The 27,487-nt window shown below is 44.2% G+C and overlaps 1 protein-coding gene across 1 annotated transcript in view; it reads right to left on the minus strand.

Moving 5' to 3' along the window:
- The window catches only part of LOC145415072 (uncharacterized), a 72,212-nt gene that overhangs the window by 41,347 nt on the left and 3,378 nt on the right, over positions 1 to 27,487 (minus strand). Inside the window, exon 2 of the mRNA XM_080284486.1 lies at positions 15,439 to 15,966. Within this exon, the coding sequence (XP_080140612.1) occupies positions 15,439 to 15,966 (528 nt within the window). The remainder of the gene's footprint in view (positions 1 to 15,438; positions 15,967 to 27,487) is intronic.

Raw genomic sequence — 27,487 nt, forward strand, 5'->3', positions numbered from 1 at the left:
CTGACCCTCCTAGCCGCTCTATGTAAGGTTAAGAACAGGTCACTCTTACTTCATCAATGTCATCATCTTTTTGTCTGTGTCCTCATTACACGTCACTCTCTTTATTATTTTCTTTCAGCAGCATCTGGTTCCTGAGAGAGAGAGAGAGAGAGAGAGAGAGAGAGAGAGAGAGAGAGACATAGAGACAGAATGACAGACAAACAAACCACTCTTCATTCTTCATTATATTCTTTCAAGTGCATCCGGTTCCTGACTGGTTGAGAGAGAGAGAGAGAGAGAGAGAGAGAGAGAGAGAGAGAGAGAGAGAGTAAAATATATCAATGAGTGTTCTTTCTATACCTGCAAATCTCAGTATATGAAGAGTAAAAAGCATAAGTAATATCCACACAAACATCATCATTTCTGCGCCACACATTATCATCGCAGCAAAAAGTTAAGTGAAGCAGAATCTTAAGGAGTCAGTAAGAAATTCACACCCTCAGCCTGCCCCTAACCCCCGCTGGGCATTGATCTCTCCGATGTGCAATATTCACTTCCTTGTTCTCGCCATCCCTCCAGTCTCGTATCACTTAATATTTTGGTGATCTCGTCAGTGTCCATCGATTTAGCTTCTGTGGTTTCTAATTTGTAAAAGAATATGGTTGAAAAAACAGTACGTTCGTCCACCTTCTTTGCTTGTTGCTCCTCCGTCTGTGCTCTATATATTCCTGTCCCCCGTAACTCTAGTTTTACAGTAAAGAGGGAGTTTGCGTTTTATTTGACCTTCTAGGCAATAGGCGATTATACGAGTGTTCAACAGAGAGTGTGTTATAAGAGCTTAGAAGAGTTTATATTGCTACCATTACGCCTTTCATGGTTAAGAACACAGTATTATATTCAAGTTAACGCTTGACGATTTTATTTAGCCGTAAGTGTCAGGAAGGAGAGAATGATCAGAGGACCGACACGAAGCCACGGTAGCCCCTGTGATGTGGTAAGGACTTGGCGACCCCTGTGTCACGTCCCAGGGTGTTTATCAGAGGTGGAGCTGGCGGTGCTGGCGATAAGATAAGGGGCCGGGGAGGGGGGGAGGAGGAGGCAGGGCGTGTGGACGGAGAGGGAGGGCCGCGGGGAAGAGAGGTGGTGGCGGCGGGGTTCTGGGATCATCGGCCAAGAGTGCGATTTATTAACACACAGATCCATGCACTGTCGTAACTTAGAGACGGAGAGAGAGAGAGAGAGAGAGAGAGAGTGTGTGTGTGTGTGTGTGTGTGTGTGTGTGTGTGTGTGTGTGTGTGTGTGTGTGTGTGTGTGTGTGTGTGTGTGTGTAGTTTTTTTTTCTTGAGGGGAGGGGGAATGGCAATATACTGTTTTCCTTCAGTTTTATTTACAGTTTACTATCGAACACCTGTAGCAATAAAATGAAGAGACGCGGAAAGATCATGTATTCTCCCTTCCCATACAAGAGAGGAGGGTAAAAGGAACGAGAAACGAATGCAAAAGAGTAGGGCGCACGAAGAGAGGGTTAAACAAAGATGGAAATATACAAGAAGAGAATAGGAGGAGGAAGAAGGACAGGCATGCGAGGAAAATGAAAGATGAATTTAGGTGAAGGCTGGTTTATTGAAAGATATATTTTGATTTTAAAAAAGTATTGAGCCGATTAGCACAGAACAGAAACAGAAAAAATAATAAGAATACGAAAGAGAGAGAGAGAGAGAGAGAGAGAGAGAGAGAGAGAGAGAGAGAGAGAGAGAGAGAGAGAGAGAGAGAGAGGAAATCAATTGTTGGAGGTTTGAAAGATGAAAGAAAATAAGGATGTTGTTGATGATGATGTTAGGCATAGATAGTGATGATAGCGGTGAAATACTCCTGATAGAGGTGGTAGTGATGACGTCAGTGATAATGGTTGTGGTGGTGGTGTTTGTGGTGGTGGTGAGAAGTTCTGGTTTCGACAACTGAAGGGAGTGAGTGGTGAGGAAAGCTGAGGGGAAAAAGATTGTGATGGTATTTGGGATGAGGGATGGCAGAGAGCTAAGTTACTAGTCAGTGAGGGTGCTATTGACTTCCTTAGACTCCTATTGCTCACTCTTAGCTGAATAAAATAGATTGGTGCTAGTTGGAATAGAGTCTAGAGTTGCCCCTACCATTAGAGGTTCACGGTGATGGAGGTGGTGTCCGTAGTGGGTGGGTATGGTGGTGGTGGTGGTGATAGGATTAGTAGTGATCACAACGTATGACAGTGGTGGAAGTGAAATGGTGTGTGGAGGTGGTGGTAGTGGTGAGAAAAGATGGTGGTGGCAGGAGTTGTAGTGGTGGTAATAAATGACAGTTGCGTGTGGAGGTGGTGGCAGTAGTGGGAAAGTGTGGTGGTGGTGGTGGTGGTGGTGGCGACAGATTTAGTAGTGGTACTATATGATCATGATGGTAGTGAAGAGATGGTGTGAAGGTAGTGGGAGTGGGACCATAATATTTACAACTGCGGTGAAAAGCGTTTTGACACAGATGAAAATAGATACACAGTGACTGATATTTTAAAATCTTAGCTACAGTATAGAATTTACATCTTACTAAATCTACCATAAGTCCGTTTTACTTGGGTTATGGAGGCTTTCTAGTAGTAAAGTCTATCTATCTATCTATCTCATGAAATCTGTAGCTAACCCCTCCAGTTTGAGATTTCCCTAAGCTGAGTTAAATCGTCTAGAAACAGAATTATATGAAAAATATGCGATTGGACGGAAGGTGTTAGGTGATGAAGCGATGACTGTGGTGCCTTATATTTCTCATGGTGGTGAGATAGATGATGAAAGGGAGGGTGGTGGTGGTGGTGATAACAGATAATGAGGGGAGAAAGGCCTGACTGATGAGAGGAATAATGAGAGTGAAGGTTGTGGCAGTGATGAAATGACAGAAATGATGATGTTAATGAGGGTTATGTTAATACAAGAGATGGGCAAAGTAAAAGTGATAACAAAAGAGGGATGATGATGATGATGATGATGATGATGATGATGATGATGATGATAATGATGACGGTGGTTGTTAAAGTGGTGGTGAATGAAGCGGAACAAAGGAAGGATGGGGATAGTGATGATGATGATGGTGGTGGTGGTGGTGGTGGTGATGATGGTGGTGGTGGTGATGATGGTGGTGGTGGTGATGATAGTGGTGGTGATGATGGTGGTGGTGGTAGTTGAAGTAATGGTGAAAGAAACAGAGCAAAGGAGGGTTGGGGATGATGATGATGGTGATGATGATGATGATGGTGACGATGATAATGAAGATGATGATGATGGTGAGGATGATGATGATGATGGCTAACATAGTAGTGAAAGAAACAGTGTGATGAAGGGGCCTATTCAGCGATATTTGAAAGGGGGTGTTTTCATTCAGTGATTTTGTTTATTGCAGGAAACTACGAACCGCCTCAGCCTAGGAACATCATTTTTTTTTTTCCATTATAGTCTTCCCTGACGATAATTTCCAGTTTAGGACGGATTTCTCGAACTGGAGGGGTTTACATATATTTTCGTAAAGCCATGGAAAACGAAGGGCCTCTCCTGAGTCGAAAAAAATCATGTTATACCAGAGAGAGCAAAGTAAAAAGGACGTCACAAGGATGCAGCGGGTTATTCTACTACTTCACCCTTTATACTTTAACTTGGTCCAAAATTGCCATCTCCCCATCGTGAATTTAGGACGGTAACAAGAGACTAAAAGTAGAATGCGGTGCTAATCACGAATAAGTGCTATGGGAAGGATGTAGAGCCGTAATACTGTCTTATCCTGCCACTGAACTACAAGGCATATCCTACAAAGGGACAAAAAATTGGACCAAGTAGAGATAAAAGGACTATGGAAGGGTCCGGACTCCCACGATCCTCTCCCTTATGGATCCACTACTGATGATGGTGATAATGGTGAGGGGACAGTGAAGGTGACAGAGGTAATGACGGTGATGGTGACATAGGTGATGGTGATGGCACTGAGAAGAAAAGAGAGGAAATGGTGATAATGGTGAATGTGGGTGAAAGGATGATGGTGATGGGAGGGGAGGCAGTGAGACGGGGGAAAATATAGTGGGAGGAGAGTGAATGAAGTGGTGGTGGAGGTGGGTGGAATGATGATGTGGAGATGGTAGCGAGAGTGAAAAAATGGATGAAGATGATTGCAGAAGTGGTGATAGGGGCACACATGATGGTAGTGAGAGGTGTAGACGTAAGAAATAATTATAAACAACAGTGAAAGTAACAAGCGGTGAAAATGATGGTACAGCTGTGGTGATGAACAACATGGTGATAGAGGTGGTGAAAAGATGATGAAAAAAGCTAAGAAAAGGCGAAAGTGATGATAAGAGTGGTGACAGTCTTGGTAATGGATAGAGTGAGAGGGACAGTATTGGTGGTAAGAAATGATAACAGAGGTGATGAAAGTATGATGATAATGAGAGAGGAAATGTGATGGTAATGGGTGTGACGGTCGTAATAAAGGAAACGATGAGAGTGATGGCAGTGGTGATGAAAGAGATGATGATGATGATGATGATGACAGTGGAATTGATGGCAGGGGAGGTGGATGAGATGGTGGCAGTGATGGTGGAGCTGGGTGGAGTACACAGCCTGGCCGGAAGCATCTTTTTTTCCACCCGCTCAGATTACAGCATCCTCATACGCCACCCGGACCGCTGCCACCCGACACAAGGCGAACCGCAGTGAAACGCGCCTTAACCTTTCGTTCGGCCTGCGTTGCGCCCCGGCAGTTTCGCTCTTGTTTATGGACGCTGTTACGTAAGTGTCCGGAATCTGTTACGATCGGTGCGTGATGCTTAAAACAGGAGCTGAAGGCATGACACGAATAAACAGTTTCATCATCGTCATCGCCATCGTCTTTTCCGTGTCACCCAGGCTACTGAAACCTACCAAGAATCTTTGACTTCCTACGAGACATGACTATGAATATTAACACTCCACCTCTATGTTGCCCCTATCATGTGTCACAAGAACTCTGAGGGTGCTTGTGTCACACGTGCTAAGGGGTGAGGCTACCACATCCCTCTGCTAGCACAGGAGGGAATGAGCGCAGATCTGAACCCCTCGTCCATTTAACCTTTTGAACTCTCAGGGGATCACTTCAGTTTTTCTCTAACTTCAGATAATTTAACGAGCCTAATAGGTTTAATTGTTTTGCATCCCACGGAAAAGGTGGGTGGCGTTCATTATTCACTGTCTCCTCTTTGAATGTCACCTCACAGACAAAACAAGAATGACAGTCCAGAATGAAAGCATATTCCTACTACGCAGTAAGTATGGGGATTATTCTCAGCAGTTTCCAGTGATGTGATATTGTATTGGCGTGTGTTGGACTGTATGTGTTTGTGCATGCGTTTGAGTATATGTATGTTTGCATTTGTATCTGCTTATGTTTGTGGTCATAGGCTTGAGTGTTGCTTTCGTGTGTGTGTGTGTGTGTGTGTGTGTGTGTGTGTGTGTGTGTGTGTGTGTGTGTGTGTGTGTGTGTGTGTGTGTGTGTCTGTGTGTGTGTGTCTGTGTGTGTGTGTGTCTGTGTGTGTGTGTGTGTGTGTTTACTACTCAAGAAGGAAATACCTGCGTCCATATAATATCAACTTCAGGAAAGAAATGTAAAAGTCTCGAAGATCCTCACACCTGGCCTGCAACAATGAGACAACAAGGGGATGGGGGATGGAGAGGGCCCACCTGTTCCTTCCTTATTACTATTCTTACATAACGTCGGGGAGGAGGTAGGGGGGAAAATATTTTAGTTGGCGTCACTTCCAGGATGAAAGCATAAAACCAAAGGAGACCAAGGCTTCCCATGTGACTTAAGAACGATACAGAGAGGCTGAAATATGTGCTTACGGAACGGGCTCTTTCTTACGATGAGGAGAGGGACGAGGAAGATGATGATGATGATGATGATGATGACGGAAATATGACGCACTTGAGAAGCAGCTGTAGACAGAAGGATGTGCGAATGATCTGAGACGCAAAGAAAAAACAAAATCCCAAGCAATATGAAGCAGGAACGCACAATTTACACGGAGATTAGAGGCAAAGTGTGAAAATTTGCACATCCTTTATGCACAAAAAAAGACACTACTGAGAGAGAGAGAGAGAGAGAGAGAGAGAGAGAGAGAGAGAGAGAGTAGTAAAAACAAAGGTAGGAAGCAGGGCAGAGAAACACAGGAAGAAAACGAGTGACAGATAAAGGGGGGACTAAATAAAAGCATGTAAAGACTGCTAAATGGACACTACAGAAGGGGGACCAACTCTTAACAGCCCGGATATCTACACCCTCTACACCTTCCCCCCTCCACACCCCCCGTACCTTTCCTCCTCTCCCCCCACTCAGTCCTTCCCTTGTCCATATCCCCTGCTCTGATCCCCACTAATCTCAACACACGTAAGAGCTACCCACATTCCTGCCATTTCATATTGCTGATACCTTGCGCAGAACTGTGTAATATAAAGATGTGCATCCTTGAATTAGAGCATCATCATCATCATTACCACCACCACCACCACCTCAATCATCATATTTATCATCATCATCAGCAGCAGCATTAGCCATTTCAGTTTCTCATTCTCTAAACCTTACCCTCATGGTTTTGTTATACCCTTGTTGTAGTATGGGGGTAAATGGCAGGCTATAGTTGCTCTCTGTCTTTATGCTCCTATGTCTGATCTCTCTGGGAACACGAAGTAAGGGAGACGGAAATTTCCCCATAAAGTCTTCGTCTCCTTCCTGTCCTTTAGGAGGTGTTAGGGTACTTGAATCACAGCTGCTCGACGGCGGGGGTCCTAACACGAAAACACAGAGGAAGTTACCAGCCCCACTTCCTCCTCTTCTTGGGTCGACTTCACGATATACAGGGAAGGAATGGGTACTGTTTTTTTTTCTCCCCTCTCCCCCAGGGCCTAATAGAAAATCCTGCCTCTGATATACAGTTCCCCTTTTTTTTACTGTGACTTAAAAAATCATGATAATACTCTAATAAACTGTGCCCTGAAAGTATAATTGTCAGCCTGTTTCCTATTTAGTTACGAGGACAGGGATCGAGAATATAGATTACTGGTCTTTGAAGGGAAAAGAATCAGAGTAGAAGAGATTTTTAGCACTATTCTTCCCCCCTCCCTGTCCTCCTTTGCACACACACACACACACACACACACACACACACACACACACACACACACACACACACACACCAATTTTGTTATATGGTATCCGCTGCCATAAAAACAGCTTGGATTCCATTAAAGTAGTTTCCAGTTCTCATTCACGACGCCAACAAGCAAGCCACACCATCACCCCCTCTTCAACAAACGCACCAGCCACGAAAGAGTTTGACATTAACAATCTATCTGTCTGTTTCTCTGTCTATCTAAGCGTGGGGTGATTTCGACTGATGCGGAGGATGAGAGCAGAGCTTAAATAGCGAATCCGAAAGCGAAATACGAGAAAGAAAGAAAGAGTGAATGCAAGAATGAAAGTTATGGGCAGAGCAGCGGGAGACCTCCATGCCAAAAGAAGTATTGGGAGTGGAATGTTCCTCTCCACGCCCTCCCCCATGTAGTTACCATATACAATACTCAGGGTCTTGTCAATATAGGGGTGGTAGTCTGTCTGTGGGTTAATATAAGTGCCATATATTACCCTCTGTAGTCCAGAATCTCTCTCTCTCTCTCCCTCTCTCTCTCTTTCTCTCTCTCTCTGCATTGCGAAATATGTGTAACGCAGGTGTCAAAAAAAAGAGGAAGGGTTGGGAGTGTCAGCAGGAAATTCGATCAGAGCGACCTTGTGGCAAATGTGGCGTGGTGTGGTGGAAAGCATATTTCCTACAGTAGAGAGAAAGAGAGAGAGAGAGGGAATCGTACATAGGAAAGTACAATAACAGAATCAGGCCTGCTTTCCCTAGCGAAGTGTCTCCAAGCGTACCTTTCAATCTCCGTGACTGAGTAAAGCACACTAAACAGAAAATTCCTCCCATCTACTGAATTCTTCAACCAATGCCAGAAGGAAGGAGTGAGAAGTAACACCATGCAATATACAGTACAAAGATTGACGTAGAAACCTCACATGACAGTGTATAAAACCAGTCATGGAGTTTATTTGGCAAAGTGAAGAAAAATCGACATAGGCAATTTTTAAGACGAGGAGCACGAGGCGTATTTTATTCCAGTATTCGTTGCACAGTGATTCATTGACCCTTTGCAACAGCGAACTACTCAAGGCTTGTCCACTGCTGCCATGTAACAAGCGGCCAGCGTGTCAGAAAGCAGGCACTTGTACATAATCTTCGCATCAATTATGGTTATACACGTACCTTTTTCATTTCGTTTTAAACACGAATAAAAAATGCACCGCTCCATTGTAATTAGTTTCAATCTTAAATGTGGGATTTAGTTTTTAATTCCTTCAATTCGATGATTCTTTATTTTCTTATTGCAATCTCGAGACAATCTTCTTCACCTTAGGACACTTATTTAACTAGAAGGATCAGCTCTAAACATCACTCATACGTTGAAAATAATCCACTACAAACAGCAACAATAATCAGTAAGCAGACGCACAAACACGAGCATAAAAACAAACAGCAAACATCAACAGACGTCACCACAATAAATAAGGTTACTCATGAATTGGTTCCACGTGATATTCATGCTCCCAGCCCTGTTATTCCACGGAGCAAATAATCAGTGAGGAAATTTCCACACACTGCCCATCCCAAGCATTCGAGGCACGTTAAATTGTTGTCGCGGGAACTACATGAGTCTAGCTACTGGTGACGCTTATATATATTTACGAGAGACAGAGAGAGTGAGAGAGAAGTGGGTGACTGTGAGAAGAATGGGAAAACAAAGAGGAATGAGAAAACATAAAGAAGAGGATGCTAACAAGAGGAGGAGGAGGAGGAGGAAGAGGAAGTGTAGAAGAAGAAGGAGGAGGAGGAGGAAGAGGAAGTGTAGAAGAAGAAGGAGGAGGAGCTGAAGGAGGAAGGCACACAGGAAACCGTGAAACAGGAGAAAGCATCAGCTGCGGGTGGAAAGCTGGAATGACAGGTGGAAGAAAAATGGGGAGATGGCTTGACGTAACTTAAGAAGGTGGAAACAAGACTAAATATGTGGAAAGCTTGATGGAAAAGGAAAGGGGAAAACGTGGTGTTGCTGGGAGACTGGGAGAGGATGCGAGGAGAACAGTGGAATGTGTATAGAGAGAAGGATATGTGGAGAAGGATTTTGGAGGTGAGTGGAAGGACATGTATGAGTGAGAGAGGGGAGAGAGGCAGGGGCAAGGTAGAGGGAGATGAAGGGTGGAGAAGGGGGAAGCAGAAGAGCAATAAAGAGATAGGTGGAAGGGTGAGGGTGAATTACTTAGGGGTACACAGACACAGAAACTTTATAATTCTAACGAGGCTGTCCAACCGTGATATTAAGAGTTAGTTTTACTCTATTCACAGCAGTAAAAGAGAAGGGAAGAGCAGCAATGAGACACTTGTTGTGGGAAAGTGTTCGAATGAAAAGGTGAGAGTGAGTTTCGAGAGGAAGAAGGGGTGGGAATGGAGATGTGAGGATGGAGAGGTGAGGGGTAAGGGGTGAGAGGTGAGGGTGGAGGGGTGAAGGGTGAGGGTGGAGCAGGGTGGCAGGAAGTGAGGAGCATCAAGGACATTATACATTCTGATTTAATTACTACCATTCACCTGACACCCCCCCCCCACCCTCACCCTCACCTGCACGCTCAACTGTTGCCACTCACCCCCATCCCTCCCCTCCCTTTTCCCTCCCCTAACCCCTTCCCTCCCTCACTCCTCTCTTCCCTCAACTCTTCCCTCCCTCAACTCTCGTCTGTCTCACTTCACCCCTCCTCTCTCTCTCTCTCTCTCTCTCTCTCTCTCATACACACACACACACACACACACACACACACTGAACCAAATGTACATGCATATCCATTTTTTATATGACAAAACACACACACACACACACACACACACGCACACACACACACACACACACACACACACATTTATGGATGCATAACAATATGAATAAACATACTGATATCACACACACACACACACACACACACACACACACACACACAGTGGCGTCACCAGGGGTCAGATTTTGGGGGGCTGTGGCCCTGGTGTAGGTAGAAGGGGGGGGGCGAGCGAAGCGAGCCTATGCAGCTGGGGGGTACGGGGGGGCGCTGTAAGCCCCCCCGGAAAATTTTTCGGAAATTGAGCAGTTTTAGGGGAATTTTTGAGGCCTATAGATGAAGAAAAAGTAAAATAAGGTCTCATAGGCTATTAATAAGAAACTTATAGGACACATGAATATTGATGGGCCTAATACTAGGTATCAGTAAACCTTATGATATAATGTGTACAAGGTAACTGTATAAAGCTTTTTTGCAGATAAGTTTTTCTTAAACTGCTAGTATTATGTGGTATCATAACGGTTTCTTAGTCTTACCATATTAAATTTGATAATTCAAAGAAGCTCAACGTATATAGATATAATTGCCAAGATTTATCTTCCATTACCGGTACTGTGATAGGAAAACAAAGCCATTCACTTTCCCACTCTGTACATTTAAGACAATATATTTGCGACAATGATAAATAGCCTAGGCCTAGCCAATTTAAAAATAAATCAATTAAAAAAATCCTGGCCTAAGCTTCATAAAATGACTACTGAAAAAGTTTGATATAGGGCTACTTACACATGTCTGAATGGGTTCAGCTTTGGGGTTATCTGGGGTTGCTTCTGGCACCTCATTCCCAATAACAGCCACTTCTTGGCACTCATCTGAGCGAAAGAATTTACTTGTCACCCTGTCTCTGACGATTTTTAGATGACCTTTTCATCACTTGAGTGGCTGATGGCTGATATCCGCAAATGTATTATTGCAGAATAGCCTATAAAAGGGAAATGACATTCAGTTCTGACAAATCGAGTGTCGACTGAACCAACTAAGTACTGCTGACTCTGTATAGAGTATAGGCTAGATCTCATATCCGTAAAAACAAAAATGAACAGGTAAAGTGAGGTGGCTAGCAATATACCGGAACGTTGTAACGTCTATACAGCCACTGAAACCAAAACATTCAAGTAAAACCGAATACAACACAGGATTTAGCCACGGTTCACGGACACTTCTCAATGTAAACAAACATTCCGAGTTCCGATACTCTGAACATTCGAACTTGTGAAAAATTGCATAGATCAGATATTTTAGACTGCATAATCCAATTTTAAAGCTCCGTGATTAATATATACCATATTATATATTGTAAATATATAATAAGTTTGATAAATTTAATACAATCTTGCATTCTTTGTGCAATAAGTATATTTCAAAGAAAACCAAGCTTGGAAAAAGTATATGGGAAACTAATATATTATAACTATTATGATTTGAGTCATAGGTTTACGTAAATTGTGAATAACTAATCACATTATATAACTATAAATAATATTGTATTAAACTAATATGGATGCACGAATAAAAGTGGATTGGCGGTAGGGGGTTGGGAGAAGGCTAGGTGGGTCAATGCCGAGCTGCAAGCATACTATGTAAGCTGGTGATTTTTTATTATTATTATTTTGGGAGGCTGCAATTTTTTGGGGGCTGAGTCCTTGATTTGGGGAGGCTAAGCCCCTCCCTAGCCCCCCCCTGGTGACGCCACTGCACACACACACACACACACACACACACACACACACACACACTCGCTGGTGCAGTGGTAACGCTCTCGCCTGCCAACTGGTGGACGGGAGTTCGCGCCTCGCTCAGGTTGCGAAAAGTTTCACTGACGAAGTGGGTGGTTACTGTCCCCCTGGAGCAAGGGGACGGTGTGTGCGTGTGTGAAGGTCACAGCCTTGCCCTTAGATCGGACTATATGAGCTCTCAGGTCCCTTCCGGGAGGGTAAAAGCTGACGATCACGACCATCAAGTGATCCTGACCGACCCGGTGAATTACACACACACACACACACCGCTGGTGCTAATGTGCAGAGGTGAGGGAAGGGGAAATAGGAAGGATTTTGTAGGCAGGTGTGTGTGTGTGCGTGTGTGTGTGTGTGTGTGTGTGTGGTGATGAGAATGTATTATGCAGACAAAACAAGAACTGTACAATATATTTCGGTGAACATTGTCTGAACATTAACTGGTGAGACAGACCTACAGGAGACAGAAGTTGAAAGACAGACAAAATATGGGAAATACAGTTATGGGAGAAAATAACTTGTAAAATAATGAAACAACAGAAAATATGAAGGAGGGGAGAGAGAAGCGTTAAAAGAGTTAGGTAAGGGAAATAATTAGAATAGGGGTGGAGGTAAGACGAAGCATATAAAGACTAATTAACACTCTCAGGCTAATAAGACACCTTTTCATGTCAAAAAAATAATGTAGTGCAGCTGGAATAAAATACTAGAGTTCTCCCGACCATGAGGGTAGTAATAATAACACTCAGGCCCTTTTGACTGGCTCCTAGCAGAATAAAATCGTTTGAAATAGAATGCTAGAATTATCCTGACCAAGAGAGAGTTAAGAAGGAGAAAATGTTAGAAGAAGAGGGAAGAAGAAGGAGCGAAGAGGGAGGTAAAAGAACAGAGACAGAGAAAGCAGGGCCAAGGTAGATTAGATGAGAGAGAGAGAGAGAGAGAGAGAGAGAGAGAGAGTGTTAAGAGGTGAAAATGTAGACGAAAAATGACAAAAAATGAAAAGTGGTTATACGGCTGGGAGAGGAACAAGTGTGGAAAGACAAACAGTGAAACAAGTCACGCGCACACACACACACACACACACACACACACACACACACACACACACACACACACACACACACACACACACACACACCACACCAAAACAACCTTCCTACTTCCCTTCTCCCCACACCTTCCCCCTCCTCACTCCAGCACAGGCGGCAAATGCAGACCAACAAACGTATCCAGCTAACTGATAAATGATAGAGATGTCGAACAAGGCATAAAATAGTTGCTACATATGAACACCGCCTTCATTACATATACAGTACGGAATAAATAAACATCGCTACCACCTCTTCTCCTCTCTTTCCATCGTCACCTCCTGTGCTATATCATGCCATGCGGATATTGTGGAAGTTAGAAATATTATGTAAACAACTGCAGCACATCGCTTTGATTTCCCGCCAGCAGTACATTCATATATTTTCTCTTAGGAAGTGTTTCAGTGTAAAGTCAATTGATTCAGGGCAAGGACATATTCATATAATTATTGTTAGAATATTCTTTGGTACCCACAGACGAACTCCATCAGCTTAGGGACGACGAATAAGAAAGGAGTGATTAACGGAGGTTTTATTTCACGTCTTCAGTTCTAACACCGTATCGTCAGCTAAAAAAGGTCGTCTGGATACCGCAAGAAATTTTTAACAATACATCCCTGGCCTAAAAAGGGTGATAGAGACAATTTGCTAACCTTGACTCATGCTTTTCCGAGATACATCCACAGCAGCGAAAGAGATACTCAAGAAAGCACTTATTTTGAGACGGATGGAATCTTTGTGAGGTGAAGAGAAGCGTCAACAAAATCTGCAATATTCGTTTGTTGCATCGTGTGTGTGTGTGTGTGTGTGTGTGTGTGTGTGTGAGAGAGAGAGAGAGAGAGAGAGAGAGACTAAACATGGTAGCCTAAGTGCACAGGGAAAGTGTGTTGAGCGTGAGGGAGAAGGGGTGAAGAACCTTACCAGACAGGTGTGATGGTGTGTTGTGCCTCATACTCTATTTATTATACAGTCTCTCTCTCTCTCCCTCTCTCTCTCTCTCTCTCTCTCTCTCTCTCTCTCTCTCTCTCTCTCTCTCTCTCTCTCTCTCTCCCTCTCTCTCTCTCTCTCTTCTGCTGTTCCATCCTCGTCATCACCTCTGACTCCCACCCGTCCTCTCACCACCAAGAAGAAACGAAAGAAAAACACTGTAAAGATATTAACCCTCTTGTTTATATTCCAGTCAACGCAAGACAATTCTACTTAGCTGAGGGAGTGTGTCATACTAGCTTGAGTGTGTCACATGGCACCGTTAACCCCGTGTCATGCTAAGAAGACAATAATAGTCCCCATTAGTCAATATTATGAGGATCCATTTTTTCTGTGTCATTTGAGTCAGTCTGCACCTCTTGAAATGGGAACGAAGGAGATGGGAGGGGGAAAATGAAAAGAAGTGAGAGAAGATGGATATGGGAAAAAAGGGCAAGGTAGACAATAGAGGGAGATTGTGAAAAAGGGTGGAAAGGGGAAAAAGGATGAAGGGAAAGGGTGGATACGGGAGCTGTTACCAGTGGAAGAGGAGGGAGTAAGAGGGGGGAGGGAAGGAAGTACTCTACAGTAATGTAAAGATAGGGAGAAAAGAATGTGCAGTCAGAGAAAGGGAAAGCAGAGACAGAGAGAGGGGACGGGGAAGGGAAGGGAGGGAGGGTTAGATAAAATAAATGAGGCTAATAATTATCAGGTGAAGCCTTTGGGAACGTGCCCGCTGATAACCTACCTCGCCACTGACACACCACGTCACTCTGCCTCCCTCACACACACACACACACACACACACATCTCTGAAATGCGAATAGTTACGTGGCTTCCAATATATGCTCAAAGTATGTAGGCCTATAATTTGCATATATTTTACTTACATACGTGTAGACCTTAATACAAACAAACATAAACACGCAAATGCTATACTACGTCACTTACCTTCATGACCCTTCCTCCTCCCTACTCACCCAACCTCCAACATTTAGCCGTCAAAAGGAATGGAATGACAAGAGGGATGGGGTGAGGGGTGAGGGGTGAGGGGTGCGGGACTGTTGTGGGTTGCCGGGAGAACGTCTGGTTTGGGATATGGGGTGTGGGGCTAATGTGGGCTGAGGGGTTGATGTGTTAGGTGGTGTGGGATGAAGGGCTGGTGTGGGGTGAGGGACTGTCGCTGGTGTGGGACAAGGGACTGATGTGGGGTGAGGGGCATGTGTAGGGAAATGCAGAAGGGGCGGTTTCAGTACAGTATCTGGGACACCCCAGTACTATCTGGTGCTATCACCGCCCCTCGGCCCTCAAGTACCTCTTATCGCCCTCTCTTACTCACACCTGCTACACCTATCCACACCTGCTACACATTTCCACACCTACTCACACTCTACACTTGCTAACCAGACAGACTTGCTCTATCATGTCAGGACCTGCTACCCTTCCTCGAACCTTAATAATCCTGCCTTGAATTTTACACATGCTCACACTTAATCAATATGGCCATAGCGGATCACTAGCTGACAGTTGGGCAGACCTCGCTCCCTGCAGGATGCTTACACTGTCCTGAGGCAAAGAATGGTTTAAGGGACGTACTACTAAACACACCCCTCCCCTTTCCTCTCCCACAATACTACAAGTGAGGCACTGACCGAGCATCTTGGAGAGGTCGGCGTTGTGTAGGTCAGGGTTCTCGTCGGCCAGCTTCTTGCGCTCCACCTTGGCCCACACCATGAAGGCGTTCATGGGCCGCCGGATGCGTTGCTCCCGCCGTGCCTTCTCGCTGGCTCCACGGGGTCCACCACCCCCCGCCTCCCACCGGGCCCCCCCGGCGCCCCCGGGGTACGGCTCCAGCCCCCGTGGATGATGGTGATGATGTGCCATGAGCGGCGTGTGGTGGGCGGGGTACACCAGGCCCCCGTGGTGGGAGCGTAGAGGCCCCCCGGCCCCATGGTAGTGCTGGAACAGAGGCCCCGCCAGATCGCCCCCGTGGTACGACGCCGCCATGAACCCACTGTGAGGTGGGTAGTGTGCCACCCCACCCTCAGCCAGGTGTGCGGCCATGGGCGTGGGCGTCACGTTGTCGTTATAATCTAAGTGGGCGTGGCTGGGGGAGGACGCCGCCACGCCTACAGACGGCAGCCCGAACCCGCCCACAGCACACTCGCCTGCCGGAGAGACTAAGGTTAGCGGAAACAAGTGCACCTTTCAGCACACCACACCACAGCTGTACGTCGGCAGCAGGTGTCACAAACACACGTAAGTCATACGCGTCCCTTACATTATACGTCATTCACACACACACACACACACACACACACACACAAACACACACTTCTTATCATATCCTTTACACACACACACACACACACACACACACACACACACACACACACACACACACATACACACACACACACACACACTTCTTATCATATCCTTTATACACACACACACACACACACACACACACACACACACACACACACGAAGAAAGCTGTGACAGTGGTGGTTAATAAATGACTATGTGCAGTATGTACTGAGGTGGCTGGTATAACAACTCTGATTACTAATACCCATACAGTACCTGGGCAAACGGTAATCACTTGTGCTGAAGGGTAACGCATCCTATTAAACAAAGGACTAGAACATACAGCCTCTGGAGAATGACCCTTAGACGTGTAGTGAGATGATTAAGGAAACAATATTGACAGTAACTAACTACAACGTGAGGAATCAAGGAAAATATTTTAATAATCCCATAGTTACTGCTTCTGTTTATTTATTGCCATCCTTTAGAGGGCGAAGCGATATTGTTTTTGCCTGCCTCTGTGTGTGGGTGGATGTGTGGGTGGGTGCATGAGTGGAAAAGTAAGGACAGGGTGGAAAAAGCATGGGGATGGAATGGATGAAGCGGTGAGGAGGGGATGCACGAAGTGTGAATAGGTTAGGCGAGTCAAGTGGATGCTTGAGTAAGGTAGAGGGTAAGGGTGTGAGTAAAGGCGGATTGGATGAAAGGGCGAGGATAGGAAGGGTGGAGGTAAAGGTGGAAGGGGAGGGGTAAAGGATAGGGGTCAGGGTGGTTGGGTGTGTGGGATATGATGGATGGGCAGGCGTGGAAGGTAAGGGTGAGGGTGGGTATAAGTGAAGGCAGATGGGCAGGGGTATGGGGTAAAGGTGAGGGTGGGAGGGAGGAGTGGGCTATGGTGGATGGGGCAGGGGCAGAGGGTAAGGGTGAGGGTGAGAGCAAGATATTGATGGCCAGGTAATGAGAGGGAACAGGGACAAATGTATCGGGCGTCAGAGAAGCTCCCCCACCGAGTCTCCCACCCCTGCCTCGCCTCTGCCCTGCCTTACCCCTAGCCTTCTCGGACAGGTCAGACTCTTGGACAAAGTTTGTTTACCACTTGTGCTCCCCTGCTGCTACAACCGGTTCAGCTGGGGAACTGGATGCAGATTCAGTCGTTACGTGTCATACTCTAGGGGAATGTTGGGATTTAGCAAAAATTTGGTAACCTGCAGTCCTACCGGGCCCAGGTTCAAATCCCCGCTGGGGCAGGGAACAGTTTGTGGATATAAACTTCATAAAATCAGATTTTACTGATCTACCAGAAGACCCCTCGACGGGTCGTAAAAATACCCCCGCTAATACCAATACACCAGTCCTGTATGAGACAGCCCTAGCATGTATTCAATATGGACGGTGGGCGTTAGTGCCGCAATGGTGACATGTGGAGGTGTATGGTATGTAGGAGGACCACTGGGCCTTGGAAGCAGGCTGTGAAGCCTATGCCCAGAGTCAGACACATAAAAAAAAAAAATGCTTTCCTCCTCTTAAGCTTCCATGTGTGTGTGTGTGTGTGTGTGTGTGTGTGTGTGTGTGTGTGTGTGTGTGTGTGTGTGTGTGTGTGTGTGTGAATTACAGATACACAAACGTAGACCACAAAAACAGTCATGTATATAAATTTGTGATTATGTCCATCTCTTTTGCATTCGAACCACATGCAGGGAGACATAGAGGCTGATAAGGAACACACATGCGCATAAAGAGCACGCACACACACACACACACACACACACACACACACACACACACACACACACACACACACACACACACACACACACACACATTTGAGTGAGGGTGTCGCATTTTTTGTTTCCAAGGCAGGCTTACAAGACAACATCAACCGCATTAATTCCACAACCCACCAATCATATTACCTCAAGCGAACCGAAAAAATAGTATGGAAAATAACTGAAGCTAAGTGACATGAAACAAAATTCACCTGTAAACACTTAAGCAGCAAGTTCATGATAAATAATGAGGGAGATGAGATTAATTCAATTATCCTTTCACATTCGGCAGCCAAACATCAGGTCAGTCACTCTAATTACACGGTGTGGCCTAATTATCGTTGGAAATCATTACAAAACAGAAGAAAGGATTATGTCTTGCAGGGCACCAAAAATGGATACAATGATGTCAAGATATTGGAAGAGAGAAATCTTTTAAAAATATGGACTGAATCTTAGTGAGACTTTGCACGCAGTGGCAACAAACTGACGCTGATAATCATATACAGGTGTTCAAGGTGAGACGTTCGTGCAGGTGCAAGAACAAAGGTGACACAGGTGTTGGAGTAAGTGACAGGTGTACAAAAACCGTAAATGTGAGCGTGGTTATTCCTTTTCCTACAAGCAACAGGAGGAAAAAAGGGACTGCGGTGCGATATTTGATGTTAGCCCCCCCCGCCTCCCCCCACACACACCTATGTTGTTTAGCCTATTAAGTAATCCTTATTTCTTACGGTGCCGTGGTGGTTGGTCGCTTGACATTTTAAATTTCTTTATTCCATGTAAAGAAACGACTCTGCATATTGAATAAAAACTAACCTAATTATTAAAAAAAAAAGGATCTAGTCGTCATTCATTGCCAAGCTACTATGCAAAGAATTTCGAAGTTCACCAATAAATCATAAAATTCCTGAAAATGATAATATAAAGAGAATTACCAAACTTATAGAAATATTTATTGAGATCATATGTTGCTGGTTAAAAGTGATATTTTTTGAACTGTACCCCTCATATCGGCCAAGTTTTGACCGAGAGGAAAACCGAGAATGATACAAGTTGAATACCTCGAAGTTCAATCTGCCCCAAGATTTGTTATACGTACAGTACATACATACATACATACAGACAGAAATAGATAGACAGAGAGATAGACAGTCAGATGTATGTATGTGTGTATATATTTTCCAGTGGGGCCTTGATCCGTCAGAAAGGAAAGAGTTAGGCATTCTCAAAATTAAACAAAAAGGGAAGCCCAGGATTCGGACCTAGTAGCTTCGAGACAATGAACCCACACACGGAAACCATGGAATATATAGGGATTCAGTACATAGAAGGAGATAAGAGGAAACATGTATTTTTTTTACAATGGAAACTTATGATACCGACTGAATGTGTCTGAGAGACCTGGGAAGAAAAGGGGGAACAAGGACAAGGTGGAGGAAGAGAGTCAAACGTAGTCTAGATGAGGAAAGGTATTGTTTAGTGTGATGTGGGTGTCAGTGATGGGTCGGGACAGATGTACCTTTAAATTCGTTTCAGCAGAGGCCATTTTTATCTATACTGTAGGGTCATCAATAGGTGCAGTTCGGTACTGGTTGAGATTTGGACTAATACTGATATTGCAGTTTTTACCCAAAGCTACCCCTAGGATCACCTGAAGTAAGTACGTCAACTCTCGGGATGCCATGTATCAAATTATCTATCTGTCTATTTATCTACCTATATATATATATATATATATATATATATATATATATATATATATATATATATATATATATAATCGTTCTAAACATCCCCGCCACGAAAAGGTGTCAGCCGTGCACGTGCCGTGTCCGTGCCTCAGTGAGGCACTGTTTACGCGGCCTGCACGTCGCTATCACACCGCGCCACCGCAGCAACGAGTGCCTGTTTATCGAGTGGCTGGGGAGGAGGTGACGGCAGGTGGCACACACTGACACAGGGCTGTGGTGAGTGGGAGCGAGTGGGCCTGTCTTACAAAGTGCCTTCACCCACCTGCCTAAGTACCCAACGTGCTGACATGTGATGAAAATAAATGAAAATATTTTGTAAGACTGCAGTATCTTAATCCAGTATACATAAAGACACTTATTAATGTCTAACTTTTAGTAACTGTTCCACTAGTAACAATAATCTTGATAGTAAGAGTCACATTCAGAGAAGCAGTTGTCCAAGCATTTATCACATCTTGTCTATTCCTATTTCCATCCCCATCAGTTATGAGTTTCGTCACCACCATCATAACTTACAGACCCAAGACAATAACCTCTCCCACTTTCCTCCTGAGGTTTTTCGTGTCGCATGAATCACACACACCACGTCTTGCGCAACCTACATTTTTTTTTTTTTTAAGTCCACACCAACATGTTTCCCAATTCCCAGTGATATGAGGTCGCGTTTTTTTGACCAGGATTGACCCCAGATTAAGAGGAGGAGGAGCAGAGCTGGCGCCATGATAAGAGGGGCTGCGGTTAGCGATAAGGGAGTCAGCCGATGTTCTGCCTTTTTCTGGTTTCGTTATCGTTGCGGTGGAAGTGAAATGAAAAAAATGAGAGTTGGTGAAAGTTGGTTAGGACCGCGCTTTTGATAAGTCTTTTTTCAAGTGACATATAGGGTGTGACTGAACTTTTTTGTCCCACTTAGAGCTGCCACGATATAATTCGTTTTCAATTTTAACTTTGCTTGATAAAAGGAGACCTTGGTGAAGCTAAAACATGTTGAGTGTTATGCGTATTGATGAAAATATTAGCCACTATTAAACAAAGACTGAGTTTCAATATTCGCAGAAGAAATAGTAAGAAACTTTAGGGAATATGTAAAGAGATGGGTTACGACATTTAAAGCAAGAATAGCACGCTAGTCAAAGGATGATTTACTATATCTTACAGAATATAAATGATCTGTATACCGGTACGGACTGTCATCTGGTGCCCACTAACTAATGAAGTGAGAGAGATCCGGAAATATGAAAGAGGGAGCACAAACGTAGGAGAACCATGAAGATATCCATTCTCTATTCCAATTAGCCTTCGAAATTCTCAGCTCCACCTCCCAGGACAAACAATCTATATATAACTGTGCTTCCAAACGACTCTGGGACACAGACCACTGCGTAGACTGCGAAAGATAAACGTAGGGTACAACCTTCGTCATTCGCATCTTTGGACATACTTAATCCACCAGTTCCTATCCCTTCTCATTTTTCCCCTTCCCATACCTCGTTTATCCATACATTCATTTACCATATCCATCCATCTTATATTGGCTTTCCATGCCCTATCCTACCCTACAAGACTCTCACTTGTACCCTTTTCAGCCCCTTATTAAAATCCAACCTCTCTGTGTGGCCATACCATGTAAACACTAACCATCTAACCTTTAATCGCTAGACTTTATGCTTCACTTTCCATCACTAACCTTTGCATTTCTCATTATCTCTGATCTATGCACACCACATAATTTCCTTAAGAGCCCCATTTATACGGCTCTTACTTTATATTTTGTTTTAATTTTCATGTCCTTTCATTGTCTCACGCCCATTCATTATTGTGGCCACTAACACGCTTTCCTCAGGTCTTGCACTCAATAGCTTAATAATTTGTACTTCGTGACCATTTAAAAATATCCTGAACGGGATGGTTGTGAAGCGCCTTTTCTTTTCATATCATCATTTCTCACTCTCCGTATGGGTTCCGTAAAGCATTTCGCTGGCTACTTTGTTCAATGTCTTTCAGATTCCCGTACATGCTTCAGTAGAGATCTGAGAAACTTTTGATGTTTAGCTAGATATATTCACGACATTCAACCGAGTCGGGCACAAATCCTCATTTCCAAACAGCTCTTTGGCTTCCCCTCTTCCCTTCGTTCACGTGCTTGTCCCATAGCATCTTTTGTAGCCAGCCACTGTTCTTCTTCTATACGTATTAATAGAGGCGTTTCTCCGGGCTTCTCCTTTCACCAACTGGGTTCCTACTTACCTGCGTTGCAAGACTTGTTTATGAGAGCAACGTGAGCTTCCTTTGTTCTTGATGATGAAGAAAACCTTGAAATAAACCTTCAGTGCATTCAAACAATAATATGTACAACACTCATTTTCACTCGATAAGCCTACCCTTTCATGACCCCTTTTTACCTCCACCACTATTCCAGTTCATCCCACCCATTCTCTTTTTCCTAGCACTCCTTTCCCTTACCCTTCTTCGGCACTTTCATTCGTGGCGGATAATTTGAAATAAGCCTTCATTACACTCAATTCCCTAATCCTACAACACCCATATTCCCGAGGTATACTTTGCTGCCCAAGTCCCACCGCTCACCAAACTTTCAGTCCATCCCACTCATTGGTTTGCTCATTACGCCCACGGTGGTTGAGTGGTTACTGCTGAAAATTGCAAAGCTACCATTCCGATACAACCAGGGTTCGGATCCTGGTGCGGACAGCCAGCGTCACTCAACTCAGGTCTCTATGCACCCCATTTGGACAGGTAGATCAAATAAGCACTTAAGGTAATACGTGGGGAAAGTACCTGTAGTAACCTAGATAATAAGGTGGCTTTGCACTCCAGAACGTGTGTGAATAACCCAACACATGTTCAGAGACCTAAGTTACGGGTATAGCACAGCGACTAAGCGACTCATGGTGCCTGCTTCCAGTTCTGCTTTTCATCTAACCCCTAACCGTTTCATGGGACGACGTACTGTTGATCACGAGGTCGACGAACGTGCTTGTTTTCGTTAACGTATCAGTTGAAAATCTTGCCATGTCCCCTAATGCATGAATGGTTCCAATCATCAGTTTTCCACGGGTTCCATGCAGTGTCCATTGCAATGCACACATGATGAAGTTATGACGCACCTGGCCTCTGATATGTTTGCTGTTTTTGTGCGAAGAACAAGAAAAGTTATTGTTCTTCCAAATGCTTCAGAAACTCAATTCCTCTTTCCTGTTACTCTTCAGAACGTCCACACGAATGCCCTCTCATCTTCAACACTACAGTTCATTCCTTCAACATCTTTCAGTATTGTCAGTTGTCTTTTGAGGATGACATTACACAGTTCGTGAAATCAACGTCCTGCTGGATAGGTGTGTTCAATAATAGTATTTTCTTTTCAACTGCTAACTTTCAAAGCTTTATTCTCTCCTGTGTGAAGTAGCTAATTATGCAAGGCTTTATTTCCCTCCTCTTTGTGAAGCTGATGTGTGTGCGAATTCAGCCAACTCTTTTAAATAGAGTGGGACTAAAGAATCTCGTCTTATCAGCTTCCCTCTTCTCACTGACTCCTTTAAGCATCTCTCTCTCTCTCTCTCTCTCTCTCTCTCTCTCTCTCTCTCTCTCTCTCTCCGCTGCAACGTTGCATCATTTTCCCTTTACTGATACAATGCACACTCAGCCTGCAAGCCTAGTCAAATACGAAAACCACGCAGCATCCGTCTGTTTGCGAATAGTCACCTACTTCTGTCCAAACCAGCTGACAGGAATTCTCAGTGATTTACACAACTAATCAGCTTTGCCACAGTCTTCTCTCGTCTGTCTTTCCCCTGACAAAGACTCTCCAATCTCTTAAACGCAATGGACACAAGACATCTACTGTAGGGCTGAAATGCTCTTGATTTCGGCTTTTCTTCTTTTCGATACTTTGACGTGCGGGTGACTTTTGATAGTAACCTTGTTTTTATCTTTCTCCATCAGGTAGATTACACACACACACACACACACACACACACACACACACACACACACACACACACACACACACACAGATGAACACACAAAACACACCCCACTCCCACACACCCCTACACACACACAAACAAACCCCCACCCACCTTCACATCCACCCTCCCACACACACACACACACACACACAAACACAAACACCAGAAAATATAGATAAAAAACACTCTTTCCCGTGGCGTAGGAGGGCGAGCGGCGGGCTACACAATGCGCAGACACTTAAAAGAGAGAGAGAGAGAGAGAGAGGGGGGGAGAAAAGAAAAAACCCAAGAGCAGCCACACTTCACGTCCCAGCCTCTTGCACAACCCGCATCGGACGAAGGAAAAAATATTGGCCATAAAACTCGAAAGTTGAATGAAAATAAGTGTGTCAGAAATGAGAGTGAGAGAACTGCCTTTAAGATATATGAGTCTGTCTAAAATCTATCTGTGTTACCTGTCTGTCTGTCTATCTTTCTGTCTCTCGGTCTAATTATCTGTCTCTCTGTGACTGTCTGCCTGTCTGTCTCTGTCTGTCTGTCTGTTTATCTGTCTCTTTATGTCTGTCTGTCTGTCTGTCCATTTACCTACGTCTCTCTATGTCTGTCTGTCTGTCTATTTATCTGTCTCTCTATGTCTGTCTGTCTGTCTGTGCCTTTACGTCCATCTGTCTATCTATTGCTTGTCTATCTATCTATTTATGTCTATTTATCTATCTATCTGTCTCTATCGCTATCTGTCTACCCATCTCTCTATCTACGTATCTATCCGTATGTCCGTCTATCTATCTATCTATCTATCTATCATTATATATATTGCAAGTTGGCCATAAAATCAAATGCTGGAAAAAAATGTCAAAAAAAAGTGTCAGAATTACCTCTAAAATATATATAATTTTAAGATCTATCTGATGACAATGTATCTATCTGAGTCTCTATCTATCAGTCTATCTATCCATCTATCTATCACTTTATCTATCTCTACTATCAACCCATCCCTCTCTTTCTACTTCAATCAACCCATCCATCCATCCATCTATCTATATGTCAGTCTGCGTCTATCTATCTGTCTATTTATATCTATTGCCTGATGCCAGATATTTGACCTTTTAGTAAACGGAAGCTCCCTAACACCTCTTCCTTAGTGATTTATTGTTGGATGTGGCTGGTTAATATCCTTTTGTACGTTATTTATGCAGAGTATGGCAAAATATTAGAGAGGGACTGATGCAACGCAGAGGACAGTAAGGTGTAATACGCAAACTAAATCGCTCAGGAAGAGGTGTTAGGGAGCTTCCTTAGCCGATGAGATGAAGGAGTAATAGCAAGAGTAGAGTATAAGAGACGTCCTCGGCTTGAAGGGGCTGAAATCTGACACTGATCTATCTATCTATATATCTATCTGTGGCTTGATCCTGCCTCTAAGTTTATGATTCGAACATTAAAATCTATATGTCTATCTATCGATCTATCTATCTATCTTTTCTCTTTATTTCTTTCTCTCTTTCTCTGTATCAATCTATTGTCTGATACCGAAGCTTAGACCTGAAATTTTATCATCTATCAGTCTAAATTAGGTCTATCTATCTATCTATCTATCCTTTAAACGCTGCCATGCTGGATTAATGTCTATTTGTCTATCTGAATTTTTGTTACATCTATCTATTCTGTACTGACACACGCTGCATCCTGTGAGGGGTAACTCGACAAAACGACATTCATCAATTTACATCTTTCCTCAGTAACACCCTCTACGTTCTTTTCGTATTTTGTTTTATGCTTCCAGTTCTGGCCATAGACTTGATAGCCCGTTCCCTCTGAGACCCAGCAGTTCTCCCACACGTCACACTTTCACCTGTCACCATTTCGACACTTATACCGACTGTCCATACTAAATACATGCTTGGGCTGTCTCATTCAGGGCTGGTGTAGCGATATTGGCGAGGGTGTTTTTATGAGATGATGGTGGGTATTGTGGAAAATCAAATCTCTGACGAAATTTGAAAAGTGTGATTGGTGCTCCAGCCACGGATCGAACGTACGTCCTTTTGAACAGCAGAAGACTTCCCTAACCACCTGACCACCACCTCCACCTCCCAATGTCCGCCTCTCCTTCTTCCCCCAACCTCCAGACTCAACAGCGAGGGGCAAAAGTTCGCTAACTATTCCTCCACGTACAGTTACTCAGCCTCATCCTTCACTTTCTCCCTATCATGGAAGGGAAGAGGAATACTCCATGCTTCTCTCAGCTTAAAGGAAGATTAGCCAGCAGAGGAAAGAGAAATAGAAGAGGAGAAATATTAGGCCATCTTTTAACCCCTACCAAATATTCCACGCCTCTCTCAGCTTAAAGGAAGATTATCCAGCAGGGGAAAGCGAGAAATAGAGAGGGAGGAATATTAGGCCAACTTTTATGCCCCTCCATGCTTTCCTAATCAGGTCCCCATTCGTTCCACTTGCTCTAAATCACCATCCCCACTCGCTAATGACTTTAATCAGGTGAGCTCATTAACCTTACTTTCAGCTGTCAGCGGGAGAGGACCGACGTAGCTAATCATGCAGGCGAAATTGTTAAATGATAAACAAACGCGCCAATTACACTGACAACCCTGACAACACCACTACAAACAATGGTCATTAGTTATTCCCCCTTCCATCCGATGACCCTTTTCCTTTTCTTTTTTCTTTTTTCATTCCTGCTCCCTACACACAGAGGATTTTTTTTTTTTTTTTTTTTAACACCGAGGGAGCCATTTATAGTGACGGGGTTAGAAACTGTCTCCCTCACTCCCTCGAAACCTTATTCTTCCTTCCCTAAGCTGAACAAACTCCCTCAAAACCCCGATTCTTTCTCCCTAAGCTCTAAAAGGACGTCTGGAGGCAGAGGGATATAATTTACACAGCGCGTCCTCGAGGGGAAGGAACAAAAAGCTCTTCACTGCTAGAGCTTCCCCCTTAACCCCTCCATCACGTCATTACATTCTATCTCCAGACGATTTTACTCAGGTACACAAAGGAAGTTCCCCAGCACCTTTTCTTTAGCGATTTATTTTTTACATCTGGCTTGTTATTTAAGAGGAGCCTGTGGAGTCACATGGAGAGATAGGCTGACGAATAAGGATATAAAGGAACGTTGTGGTGTGGATGTGGATGTGATAGGGAGCGTTATGAGGAACACACTGAGGTGGTTTGACCATGTGGAGAGGATGGAGGGTGAAAGACTGACGAAGAGAGTGTATGTGAGTGAGGTGGAGGGGGGAAGAGGGAGGGGGAGGCCGAGGATGAGATGGAGGGATAGGGTGGAGAGGTATATGAGAGAGGGGGGTGTGAGTTGGGAGCAGGGCAGTGAAATGGCGGGGGACAGGGCGACTTGGAGGCGATTTGATTGTGGCCACCCCAAACGGGATTGAGGCGTCTGGCAATAGATAGATAGATAGATTGTTAACCTCCCTTGTACCTTACAGCAACACGGAAGAGTATGGTAACGTAAGCAAACTAAATCGCACTGGAAAAGGGGTTAGGGAGCTACCTTACCCTGCGAGAGTACAACCACTAACCTCTTCGGTACTACGACGCTCTCTTAACGTAAACAAAATCGTCTGGTGGCAGAAAGAACGTGCCACAAAAATCGTCATGACAGCGAGGGGATTAAACTGAATAAAATCGTCTATCTGAAACAAGACTTAGAGCGAAAGGAGAGAATTTCAGAGGGTACACGAAAATTATCCTTTAAACTTGTCACTATTCGTAGGTGTTTAAAAAGCGATGAGGAAGCGAGACTAGTAAATGTAAATACTTCATCACGGTGGAGGGGATAACCATTTCACTTCGAGGACCTATTTCGTATCCCGATATTCCTACCGACAAGCGATTTAATTCAGCTGTGGAGA

The sequence above is a fragment of the Coenobita brevimanus genome, chromosome 101 (assembly GCF_032717465.1).
Source record: "Coenobita brevimanus isolate Jiangsu-jjx chromosome 101, ASM3271746v2, whole genome shotgun sequence".
Lineage (NCBI taxonomy): Eukaryota > Metazoa > Arthropoda > Malacostraca > Decapoda > Coenobitidae > Coenobita > Coenobita brevimanus.